The sequence below is a fragment of the Cololabis saira genome, chromosome 13 (assembly GCF_033807715.1).
Source record: "Cololabis saira isolate AMF1-May2022 chromosome 13, fColSai1.1, whole genome shotgun sequence".
Classification (NCBI taxonomy): Eukaryota; Metazoa; Chordata; class Actinopteri; order Beloniformes; family Belonidae; genus Cololabis; species Cololabis saira.
This window is the reverse complement of record NC_084599.1, coordinates 32,499,650-32,513,283: the sequence shown is the minus strand read 5'-3', so window position 1 is coordinate 32,513,283 and position 13,634 is coordinate 32,499,650. Positions and strand designations below refer to the sequence as shown.

General features: G+C 38.0%; 1 protein-coding gene across 4 annotated transcripts in view; it reads left to right on the top strand.

Moving 5' to 3' along the window:
• The window catches only part of tie1 (tyrosine kinase with immunoglobulin-like and EGF-like domains 1), a 43,181-nt gene that overhangs the window by 6,396 nt on the left and 23,151 nt on the right, over positions 1 to 13,634 (top strand). For all 4 annotated transcript variants that reach the window (XM_061738711.1, XM_061738710.1, XM_061738709.1 and 1 more), the window contains exons 5-10: positions 3,865 to 3,996; positions 7,243 to 7,389; positions 7,473 to 7,601; positions 9,314 to 9,459; positions 12,682 to 12,826; positions 12,925 to 13,083. In XM_061738711.1, the coding sequence (XP_061594695.1) occupies positions 3,865 to 3,996; positions 7,243 to 7,389; positions 7,473 to 7,601; positions 9,314 to 9,459; positions 12,682 to 12,826; positions 12,925 to 13,083 (858 nt within the window). The remainder of the gene's footprint in view (positions 1 to 3,864; positions 3,997 to 7,242; positions 7,390 to 7,472; positions 7,602 to 9,313; positions 9,460 to 12,681; positions 12,827 to 12,924; positions 13,084 to 13,634) is intronic.

The following is a 13,634-nucleotide window of genomic DNA, read 5'->3' as shown; positions in this document are numbered from 1 at the left end:
TCAAGCTGTCAAGCTGTCATTTTAGGCGGTGAGCAATTGATTAAGCAATTCATCAAAGTTTTGGAAGAACAGTAGGAGTATTTTCCAAGATTTTTATTAAGTTTTCTCAGGACACTTTCTGCTGATACTATTATTAACTTTACCTAAAGATCGTCTTTCTAAACTTCAATTGGAAGATCAACTCTGTCCATGCATCTATTTCCCACATGAGGTCAGCCCACCCCCCCTGTTAAGCCCACCCCTCCACGATTAAGTCAAAAAAGAAACATCCTCCCATTGTCTCTGTAGCCATGGCAACTGCAATTATGTTATTTATTAGGGGACTGGAGCATTGACTTATTTAAGAAACGTGCAGCAATTACTGAATTCCTTAATACCATGTACTCTAACTGTTTTTTTCCTGTGATTTATAGACCAACAAGAGTGACCACTTATTCTGCCACTCTTATTGACAATATCTTCACAAATTCTTTGAATAATGTTGCCCATTCAGGTATTCTGATAACAGATATATCGGATCACTTTCCTGTATTCCATATTTCTTTGCCAATTAAAAGTGAACATGTGGAAAATAACTACAACTTTAAATTTAGAATCTTTAACAAAAGAAATACAGAGAAGTTTCAGAGGTTGGTTGACAACATTACCTGGGACGATGTTTATGAACATTCTTCTGTCCAACTTGCTTATCAGTCATTTATGAGTTATTTTAATTCTGCCTTTAATCATTGTTTTCCCCTGGTTAAACCCAGGAAGAAAACTGGTGAAGGTCTTCGGAAGCCCTGGTTTACAACAGGTCTCAAAAGATCCTCTATGATAAAAAACAAATTGTATAAAAAATTTCTTACTAATCCTACTCCACTGAATTCTGCAATCTATAAAAAATATAAAAATAAATACATCCATCTATTGCGGATGTCTAAGAAACTGTACTTTTCAAATAAATTCAGAGAATCGTCAGACATTAGGTCCACCTGGAAGGTTGTCAACGAACTTCTCAACAAAAAAAAGTGTACTGCCCCTCTCCCATCTCAGTTTAAGAATGGTAAAAAGATACATGATAACCCTACCGATATAGCAAATGAATTTAACAGTTTCTTTGCAAATGTGGGTTCTTCTCTCTCAAAGGATATGGGAGTTTCAAGTAGTAATCATTTAGATTACATTAAGGGCAATTTCCCTACTATTTTACAGTTTGAAGATACTAACGAAACAGAGGTCTTAGATTTAATTTCTAATTTGAAGATATCAGCAGCTGGTCACGATGATATTGCTGCTTCATTGGTTAAATCAGTGTCTTTCTCAATTAGTAAACCCCTTATGCATATTTTCAATTTATCTCTGCAATTTGGGGAGGTTCCTCAAGACTTAAAAATTGCCAAAGTTATTCCCCTGCACAAATCTGGAGATCCAAGAATCTTTAATAATTATCGCCCCATATCAATTTTACCATGTTTCTCAAAAATATTGGAAAAACTGGTTTACAACAGAATGTTGCACCATCTAAACAAACACAATATCTTATACGAGCATCAATATGGTTTTAGAAAAAATCACTCCACAGATATGGCCCTTTTACAACTGGTGGAAAGAATCTATACTGCTATTAATAATAAAGAATTTGCTCTCGGCATTTTCATAGATCTTTCCAAAGCCTTTGATACTGTGGATTATACTATTTTACTTGACAAATTACATCATTATGGTTTCCATGATATTACTTTGAAATGGTTGTCTAGTTATGTTCATAACCGTGAACAATATGTGCATGTCAACGGTTGTTTTTCGTCCAATGTTAAGATGTCGTGTGGAGTCCCTCAGGGATCAATACTAGGACCCCTTTTATTTCTCATTTATGTAAATGACCTGGCTACTGTATCTTCATCCTTTACACCAATCTTATTTGCTGATGATACCAATTTGATACTAACTCACAGAAATTTTGATTCACTTATTGAGCAAGCTAATTCTGGTATAGCAATGCTTTCAAAATGGTTCCTTGCAAACAAGTTGTCGTTAAATGTTAACAAATCTAATTTTATTGTATTTGCAAGTAAAAACAAAAAATATTGTCCGCAAAAAGCTAAGATTTCTATTGGTGGTATTGCAATCAATCAGGTTTCATCCACCAAATTTCTAGGTGTCTTTGTGGATGAGAATTTGTCCTGGAAAGAGCATATACATTCTGTAACTAACAAAATCTCTAGATCCCTTGGTATCATCAGAAGAATCAGAGGTTTGGTCCATCAGGCTTGTCTCGTTACTCTGTATTACAGTTTAATTTATCCTTATCTCATTTATGGCAACATTGTTTGGGCAAGCACATATTCATCAAATCTACACAAATTACTCATTACTCAAAAGAAATTTGTAAGAATAGCTACTTCTGCCTCCTATTTGGCCCCATCTGCCCCTTTGTTTAAAAAATTAAATTTATTATCCATCTATGATATTAACATACTTCAATCATGTGCTTTCATTTACAAATGCACTTATCTTGCAAATAGGCTTCCAAGTGCTTTCAAAGATTTTTTTAAGACCAATTCGCAAATTCATAACTATAATACCAGACAATTTGAGGATCTCCATTCTTCATTCAGTCGTACCAATAGCACTCAGTTCTCCATCAAAGACAGAGGTGCCTCACTCTGGAACTCTCATATACTTATCGCAAAATCTTCACTGTCTATTAATAGTTTTAAACAGAGATTGAAGACCAGCCTTATTGACCAAGCGTCTAGAAGTGCTTCCACTTAATGTGGACTCACTTCTGCACGTGCACACCGAGAAATTGTCTGTTTATATCCATCTTTTTTGAATGCTGTTTTTTTTTTTTGTTGTTTGTTTTTTTGTTCTTGCTATTAGTTCAATACAATCTATTTTTCCTGGTGAGAACTTTGAATAAGCCCATTTAGGGCTTCCTTTCTCACCTGCACATATTTTCATGTTTTTTTATGTTTATTTAAACTTTTGTACCGTTTTTTATGTTGTGCAAATAAACAAATCAAAAAAAATCAAAAAAAATCAAATCAACTGACTGGCACAAACACATCTGATTGGTTTAGGAAGGTAACCAATAACAACAGAGTGAGTGGAGAGCAGTGGAAAGGGAAGAAAATTGATTAAATCGCACGCACCAACACACTAAGAGAATTTTTGTATGTTTTGATCGCAAATCATATATTGGAGAATCTTCAGTAATAAATAACAGATTATTTTCTATAAACTGTGAGACACGACAACTAAAACTATAAAATACACAATGATACTCAACTCACAAATATTAGAGGTCTGTTAAACAGAGAAATGTGTTCTGGGTGTTACTTGCAATAGCTGAAAAGCGTGGAGACAACACATGTGCATGGGAAGGTATTAATCATTTTAATTGTATGTAAATTAAAAAAAATGTAAATTAGTCCCTTTAATCCCAAATCAATGAGCAACAAACAATAAACAATTAGACTTTTGAACATATAAATCTTTAGCTCCTTTTAATTGGCAAGTAACGAATATGACAAGTGTTTTCTCTTCTGGTATGTGATCGAAAAAATAGATAATTGATAACATCACCAGCTATTTTTTTCTTCAGCTGTCGTTATTCATCTGATGATGTGTTCTTGTTTGTATTTTATTATTATCTGTCTGATATTAATTATGTGATATACTTTTTAAAATCTTTTTGACATAGATATTCAATTTAATACAAATTAATTAAATAATAATCCGTGAAAGGACTTTTTTTTTTACATATGTGAAAAATGTTCTAATTTATATAGTGAGAAAAATACCCCTGAATGCTCTGTAATGATAATTATTGCCCTACAGTAACTGTAAATCCTCTAAGAAAACTGTATTTCATTGCAGATTGTCCGAGTAAGAAGTGGGGCCCATACTGTGACAAGGATTGCCCCGATTGTCTTAATGGTGGCGTTTGTCATGAAATGGATGGAGAATGTGTCTGCCCTCCAGGATTCATGGGAACGCGCTGCGAGACAGGTTTGTATGATATTCAAGGCAACCTTTCACAGATATAATAACTTGTGTGTTTCAATCAATGAGTGACGTGGACAGAAGGAGTGAAGGACTTTAGGGGTGTGTTTAAAGTCAGATAACTCTTCTTCAAAAAGAGATACCAGTGCATTTTACTTTTATACAGGCAGTGGTAATTGTATGAATCTTATCATGTTTAACTGTAAAGGCATTTAAATGGACACGTAAGGCATGTAATCTTTAATTTCTCGTTTGTTGACTGCAAAAGGCACCCCCCCCAGCTGCACTGAGACCAAAGTTGCCCAAAATCTTTAGTTTCAGATAGGGCTGTTCGCTTTTGCCCAAAAATAAAATCTCGATTTTTTTCTCTCAAAATCCAATTTTCGATTACGATTACGATTATTTTGTGAATTGACAAAAGGCAAAGAAATGATTTCAAATGTGCTGTTTTTTTATTGAACATTTGCCCCATTGGGCTTTAAGTGCAAACTGCTCTTATTAAACCAAAAATGAATGAATAAAGTGCAAAACTCTGTAAAATAAGTTGAAAAAAAGTTTTAAAAAATATAATAAAAGTTATATTTCCAATTAAATAAAACAAGACATTTTCTAATTAAACTAAACTGGGTCTTTGCATGCTAAATAATAATGCAACCCATGAAGGAGGTAGAGGTGTGTAATGGGGCACTTGTCGCAGGTATTGAGAGGTATTTCCATCAATCATTAATATGGTATCAATCATTAATATGTGTGCAGACAAGGTAAAAAAACAAAAAAAGTGAAAAATCGATTTTACGATTTTCATGTTTTAACATCGTTCTAATTACATAATCGCGATTACGATTTAAAATCGATTAATCGAACAGCCCTAGTTTCAGACCTTATCCTTAGACTGTCTCCATTTTCACAATCTAAACGCGCATGAAAATGTTGAAAATTATGTCTCCTTCTGCTCTGTTCACCGGTGTTAGCTGAGTCAGTACAACAGTACAACAACACCGAAGCTATAGCCAACTAGATATGGTTTTACCTTGGTTACCCATCCATCCATGCATCCATGCATCCATGCGTCCACCCTCCCACAGGTGGGGGTCCCATGGGAAGGTGGACCCTCATGTTTTGCTCAGACTGAGCCGCTGGGCTTGATAGGTGAAGGTCTGGCCGCTGGCCGCCAGGGATAATGAATGGGACCCTTGCAACCGATGCCCAGGCAAGGGATACTACGCTCCATGTTGTAACCTGACCGTATGAAACCTAATCCTCTCCTGCTGGCTCATCCCCCAGGATCAATTTGCCTAGGGAGACCATGCCAGGGGCAGTTGCCCATAACAACATACTGTAGTTCCTGGGAATCATTCAGGCACACAAACCTCTCCACGATCTTAAGATAACAGCTGAAGGAGGGGTATTTCAAATGCATTCTCACCATACGTAATCATATGTCCTTTGAAGATGTGACGGCTTTGAAACAATGTGAAAATAACATGTTCCCTCTCAGTTTGTTGTTACTATCAAAGCCCCTCTCATATTCACTTTAAAGCTTGATCACCAGACTAAGTAAGAACAAAAACTAACAAGTAGGAACATATTTCTCACAGATTCCTTTTGAAATGGTGAAAGATGAATCTTCTCAGACGTTCAGATTGCTCACATAGAGGATGATTGCCCGATTGGGGCTTCAAGGAAATGGTGTCTTCATTTATTTTACTGTCTCTGCTAAAATATTAGTATTGCCTGTGTTCAAAATATTTTTTTTCTTCAGTAACTATCATCCAATTACATCCAGATGTAACATATGAGTAGGCGTGATGTTTGTGTGCTTCTCCCTTTGAAGCAATGCAAGTGAGATATTATTGTCTTAACAAACACATGGACCTAGACCTATGATGTTTGGTTTTTTTAGAAACATATACACTACAGTCAGAGGTCTGAGGTTATTTCCACGGGGCAATGTCAGACTTCAGTGTGGACAACATACAACAGAGTGGTTTCGTAGACACAGAGTTTGTATGATTGGCAGTGACTTTTTTTTTTGTTGGTAGCTTTTTTGAGTGGGCTGCTAGTATCAAATTCTTAAAGGCAGGGCAAGTGAGTGTACTTGATTTCAAACACTTTTTTCATGCTCATCATCCACTTGAGTACACTGTAAAATAAATAAATACAAGTTTAATCTGGTCAACGTACACAGCCCTGGCTCTGTAAACGGGAAACAAACAGAAGGTGGTTTATCTGCCCCACTTGTTCATCACAAACATCGCTCCATCAAATCTACAAGAGGACCAGGGTTGCTGCTAGTGTACATGAAGTCATAAAGGTTTACGAGGCTTATAGCCAGGAGAGTTGGTGATGGGGTGTGTTTTCTCTGGGAGCAGGGGAAGGGAGGAGGAGCTAGCGCCCCATGTTTTGCTGATGTTTTGCTTCAAATATCAACATGTGATACCATGCAGAAATGACTTACCCTGCTTTACACAGCTCATATTATATAAACTATAAATATTTAGAATTTCAGTCTGTAATATAATATAGTATCATGTCATATATACAGGGGTGCATAAAAGCCACTATTGGAGGGCCGGTCTACTGCACGTTATAGATGTTTTTCCTGCTTTAGCACAACCCTGATAGAGTTGTGTAACCTTGATGACAAGCCGATGAGAGAGCAGTGATTAGAATCAGGTTGGTTTAAGCAGGAGAACATCAAAAACGTGAAGTAGACTGGCCCTCAAGTATCACCTTGTGTGCACCCCAGCATATATATCAACTATGATATTGGTACAATACAAGTGCTATATGGCTGAGGTCTTTAACATGTAGTCTTCCTTTCAACAGATATAGTGAACTGCAGGTAACATCCACGGCCAGTGAGAGCGCTGTCTTCCTGTGTCCAGGCAAAAATGATATGTTATCAATATTTCCAAAGCTGACAAATAAATATCTGAAAACCAGAATGTTTGGATGCAGCTCTAGTAAAGTTTCTCATTGCTGGTCTTCATAAATGTTGTGATTTTTATTTATTTTTTTATCTTTCGGATTTGTTCACGTTCCACTGAACACAATTTAACTTTTATTGTCAGCAAATATTTTTGAAACATTGTGCTGCAGAAAAAACACTGAAGCAGCTTCTCAGGCAAGTCACGCTGGCAGAACGGTTGCACTGATGGTGTTTTGCAAGACGGATGAAGGCATGATACAGCAAAAGTGAAGGAATTTAAATAAACATTACTGAATTTGCCTTTCTCTGATGTATTACAGCCTGCAGAGAAGGAATGTTTGGTCGAAACTGCCAGGAGTCATGTGGCTCTGAGCCGAACAGCAACTGCACAGGCTTACGCTTCTGCCTACCAGACCCTTACGGCTGCTCGTGCGCCAGCGGTTGGTTTGGAAGCCGCTGTGAGAGAGGTTCGCGCAACGTTACCACATTTACATAAATGAAACATCAAAATGAAATGTTAAAAACTGTTATGATGAATGCTTTTGCTCAGCCTGCCACGGTGACATGTATGGACCAGACTGTAGGCTGAGCTGTGAATGCCAGAATGGAGGCGTGTGCAACCGTTTCAGTGGATGCCAGTGTCCAGCAGGATGGAGAGGACAGAGCTGCGAGAAGTCAGGTGTGTGTTATCACATGCTCATGATGCTCACCTTCCTCTGTGGTATCAATAATGTTCCTACACGTCATTATTTCATTTATATTTCAATCATCCTCCATTAGGGCTGGGCGATATATCGAGATTTTAATATATATCGATATATTTTCAAACGCGATATGGTACGAGACAATATCGTTTATATCGATATAGCCTTTTTTTTTATTTATTTATTTATTATTTTTTTTAATGATTTTGATATAGCTTATTTTGTGACAAATTGACTTGAATGTTTTATTTGAGATTTGCACAAATGTTTTGTTATTTGCACAACTGTGTAATTGGACTGTTCAGTGGAAAAGTCTGCCTGTTAGCGTCTACATTGTATTAATTGCACAGTGTATTTTAATTTAATTGTTATGCAGGAAAGGGATATTTGTTTTATTTTATTCAAGAAGCATTTTTATTCTATATATGCAGGCAGTTTATTTTTATTTCATTTGTTTTATACATTTTGATATTGTGCAGACCTCTGTTAATAAAGGTACCTGTGTGACATTTGGCACGAGGCTTTGTATTAAAACTGACGGTTTTTTAAGGGTTTGCCTCAGAAAAAAATGAAGCTAACAGAGATGCTATGCTATAATGCTTTGGGGGAAACCCCAATTATGTCACAGAAAAAATATCGATATATATCGAGTATCACCATTCAGCTAGAAAATATCGAGATATGACTTTTGGTCCATATCGCCCAGCCCTATCCTCCATCATAGATACAGTACCACAATTCAAAAATATGTAGTCTCACATTTAGTCACATAAAGTCAGATTTTACATTGGCATTTTACATTGGCATTCTAGCATGTGTCGGATTCAGTGGAATAATTAGATGACATGCAGTCATTCAGAAAGAAAACATTTTGAAGCTTTGTGTTTTGAAACTTACAGTAAATGAAAGTTTGTATCCGCAACTGAATTTTCAACGGTTCTGTTCCTCAAACAAAAACAGGAATCTTATTTAAAAACCTGAGGTTCTGAAATATGGGGCTGCTACTAAATTCAATTCAATTGTATTTATATAGCGTCTATTACAATACAAGTTGTCTCTAGGCGCTTTCCAGTGGAAAGGATACACTCCCCTTAGGAGGGAAGAAACCTTGAGCAGGACCTGGCTTATATGGGGGGGGCAGCCGGGTAGACTAGGAAAAAGGAGACCAGAAAGAGAAAAGAAGGACATAGAGAGGGGAGCCACAGAACTGAGAGTTCTATGTACATATGCCTGATACATGGTTAGTTGGTGCACTACAGGGCTGACTATATAAACAGATGTAGACAGCAGACACTGAGGTGGTCGGGGGGGGGACTGCAGGTCAGGATGTCAGTAGGTATCCAACAGACATCTATACAGACAGGTGGAAGCAAACACTGGGATGATCAGAGGGCGGGACTGCAGGGCAGCATGCAGCTCCTGAAACTCTGGCCTGCAAACATGCACAGAAAAGAAAATGAAGGGGCAGACCAGCCCAAGAAACTACAAGAACAAGGGGGAATAATGATGGTAATGAGATGATTATAATTAATAACTGAGGGTTGATCTCAAGAAAGGAAAGTGAAGAAGAAGAGAGAAGAAGGGGGGGTAGGCACCTACTCCTCCCCTGCAGGTCGTCTTTCCTCCAGTTTTTTTTGTCTGTTTGTTTTTGTTTTTACATTGTTTTATACCTTACTTCCTTCTCCAGATCGAGCTCCTCAGATTTTGGACTTGGATAGTAACCTAGAGTTGAATCTGAACTCCAGCCCAAAGATCCTCTGCTCAGCCACAGGGAACCCTCTGCCCGGTCATGACAGCATTGAGCTGCGAAGGCTCGACAGCACTGTGGTCAAGGTAAGACGACCACAAGTTACAGTATATTTAGCAGACGCTTTTATCCAAAACAACTCAGAACCGAGGAATACAATGGAGCCACAGTAACAAAGTAGATCACGAAGTAAGTGGAGATAAAACTATTTAAATAATTGCAGTTAAGTGTCACTAATAAGACAGTCAAGTGTTCTGGAAGTTAAAGGGGGAGTGAAGTTCATGACAGAAGTTGACAGTTTTCAACAGCTTCCTTCATGTAGAGAGCATGACTGCTCTTGTGGCCACAGGTAAATTGTTTCACCATTGAGGAACAACGAGAGAAGAGTCTTGACTGTGATTGCCTTGTGTGAAGAGAAGGCAAAGCTAGTTTGTGTTCCTGCTCATGAAGGGGGTATAAGCCTTTCTGATCAAGTTCATACAGGCAGGTGTAGACCCCGAGATCAAGTACAGACTTGTTTTATTCAAGCAGCCAGAGGTAGTCAGTGAAGCCCAATAAGCAAAGGTGTGACATGTGCGTGTTTAGGCTGATTAAAGACCAGACACATAGCCACTTCTAGACCTTTTGTAGTGGTTTCATTGCACAAGCTGGAAGGCCGGCTAGAAGGGCGTTGACGCAATGATGCCTTTACCATAAGTTGAGTTGCATATTGAGTCAGGTATGGTCTTATTTTTTGAGTGTTGTGAAGAGCAAAGCAGGATGACTGAGACACTGAGGCACCATGGTCAGGGAACGATATCTGATCATCAAACATGACACACAGGTTTTTTGTAACAGTAGTAAAGCCAATATTTATGCGTATAGGAGACTAAACGAATGATGGACTTCGGCCTTTGGAAGTTAAGCTGGGTTAAGATTAAGGACGTGATCCTTCATCCATGTAAACAGATTAAAGAAGCAAGCTGAGATTTGTGCACCGTTACGGTTAGGGTCAGGCAGGTAGAGGTGTTTATAGCAGTCATGTAGGTTGTAGACTTTTAATAAAACTGGATTCTATTTTTTTTCATACCGAAACTGGATCCAATGCAAGCATATGTATTTATACTAAGATGAACTATCAGGTTCTATAGAGGTTATAAATAAAGACACCGTGTTCTTACTGTCAGTTATACAAATTGAGTTTACAACAATTTAAGATTTTGTGAAACAGTTTAGTCTTTGATGAGTTTTATCAAACATAATTGTGTTTTTACTATTTCCTGTGTGGAAACGTGTTTTAAAGCCAGGGAACCATACAAACTTCACACGAACGTCCCTGCTGCCTGATAAGAGTAACATAAAGTACACACGTAACACAATATCCTCAGATGCGAAAGTAAAACAAAAACAAATCACTTAAAAAAAAGTACAGGTTTGTAAAGATTAAAGGAGCATGAGACAGGATTGAGGCAGGATTTATGAAAAAAATTTGTATACGTTTTACGTTTTCTAGTAGGATAATAATGTCAGATGAAGCGTTCCAAACCAAAAAGAATGAGCCCTCTAGCGTATATCTCCGTTGCCTTGAACAGGCTGTGTGCTGCAAAATGTGCTGCAATTCGGGGGGCGAGTTTCCCGCGCTGTCCTGCGGATGTGACGTCAAATGACGCTGCATGCACGTTCTCCCCGTTCTCCCGTGCCGGCTTCACTGTTGGCTGCAGTACCCCCGACGGCCGTCGTGGTGAAGGGTGGCGCTAGAGAGTCTCATTTCTTAAAAGGAGCCTCATGCTCCTTTAAAAGATCAAATAAATTAGATGTGCTGATGGAACGTAAAATTTAAAGGTTGTTGTATATCGAAGTATCTGTGCTGCTGCACAAACTGGCTGATATAGAAATAGAGATTCTGTGATTTCAATACTGGGGAGCTTGACTGCAAGCATTCACTTAGACACATGCTCAGCCACATGTTATTTGTGCAAGACACAACAGCTACAAACACCATCGGGGCAGCAGTCCATTTATGAATATGAAGTCAACTCAAACAGATAAGCACAGTGGTGGAAAGAAAACAAATATAGATGTAGGATCAGCTAAATAAAAATACACTCACAGAGAGCTGGCAGTTCTCTGCTCCTCATCAGCTGGTGATAAAGAAGTAAGCTGATTAATTAGCCATATTATTATCTTTGATAACATGACTACCGTATCTATTTCAGCAATACACAGATTTTAAGAGAGTGATTGGAGCGATGTGTTGCCTCCTCAGGAAGATATGCTTCTAAATATGCTTGTTGGGTCGGATGGATTTCCTCCAACAAACTGTTTCCATCTGGGCATTTTCATCCCCCAATACGTTATACCAGATTACTCAAATGCAGATGAGAAATAAAGACCACATAACTACAGTAAAATTAAACAGTATGACTTTTTTTTGTAGTTTTGAAAGTGGGGACTTTTTCCAATTGTGATATAGCTACTGTGGTACCAGGAACCACCCCATATCCACTTGAAAATGATATGCTCAAATAATAATATAACAACTCATTAGTGTCATCTGTTTCCAAACCAAAATGCAAAATGAAGAGAGGTCTATGTTATGTTTACAGATAGGCTACTGATTTATTTCTTAAGGGGAAAAAAGGATGATGAACATTCCCACCAGCAGAGATCTAGGCTGCTGCTGGGCAGCTGGATAATTAGTGACCTTTTGAGGAACTGACAAACAGAGTCCAATTCAGATAATGACAAGCTGTTTTGCCCCCTCTCTAGACTGACTCTTCCCTCAGACCACTCTTTTTATCTTTACCCTAAGTAGCCTCAGAGGCATACCTCCTAAATGAGGCAAATTAGCATAGGACTACGAATCATAATTAGCAGCTCTGGGTAGTGTGTCCTTCTGCGGTTCATGTCCTAAATCAGTCCTCAGCTGCAAAAAAAAGGATACAACCAGCTTATTTTAGTAAGAACAAGTATACATTTATGAAAGAAATTGCACATTTGTTGAAAATTTGATGCCTGGAAGTGTGAAATGGTGATCACAATGTCAAGCCACACAATGGTCTGACCTCACAAGGCTGTACTCTGCAGCACCTGACATGTATTATCTAGAATTTATGAGTTCATTTTCTCTGTAATTCTTGCTGTGATGTTACCTTGATAAAATAATCAATCTCAAAAAAAGGACTGTATCATCATTTTCCCAGAGGAACAAAGGAATGTGTCTGTTTTTGGACATTTTTATGGGAAAAGCATGAATAGTCATGGGAGGTAAAAGTGAACTTTTTACCATTTATGTGCACTCATCCACCATGTTACATGTTTTTTCTCAGGCCTCTCAAACCATCACAGACTCTAATAAGAGCACTGCCATGTTTGAGATCTCTCGCCTGAGTGCTCAGCAGGGAGGATTGTGGGAGTGCAGGGTGTCCACTAATGGAGGCCAGGACTCCCGCAACTTCAACCTCACCATTAAAGGTCGGCATGGGCGTTTTTTATACTGAGCAACATTTGCAAGGATCAGATTGAACAAATGGATGGAACAATACTAATTTGTGTGTAAATTGACTACACAGAGCCTCCAGTGCCCACCTCTGCCCCAAAACTGCTGGAAAAGAGGAGTAAGCAGCTGATGGTGGTGCCGGTGGAGTCTTACAGAGGAGATGGCCCCATCATCTCAACCAGACTCCTCTACAAGCCTGTGGAAAATGGAGGCTCTTGGTCCTCCATTATAGGTAAAACAGTCACTTTCAGTAGTCACAGATTAGTTTTTACTTAATTCCCACTAGGAATGGGCGATATTTTACCGTTCACGATAAACCGTCAAAAAAATTCCCCACGGTAAGAATTTGTCATCTCGCGGTAAAAACGATAAATTCCCGTTGATGACGTTTTTGTGTAAAGCCTGATTTATGGTTCTGCATTAAATCGACGCACATCGTACATCGAAAGAAAGAAAGAAAGAAAGAAAGAAAGAAAGAAAGAAAGAAAGAAAGAAAGAAAGAAAGAAAGAAAGAAAGAAAGAAAGAAAGAAAGAAAGAAAGAAAGAAAGAAAGAAAGAAAGAAAGAAAAATTGTTTTGTGTAACAAACATGGCGGATCTGAGAGCGAGGAGTCATTACAATTTTGCAGTACAGGTGTACTAATTTAATTGGTTTTTATTAATTCAATTTATGTAGTTTAGTAGCATTTAGTATTCTTTTAGAGCAGTTTTTGGGGGGCTCCAAAGACTGAATGTGGTGATAGATTTATTTTTATTTTTTATCATAATTTTTATCGTTATCGGG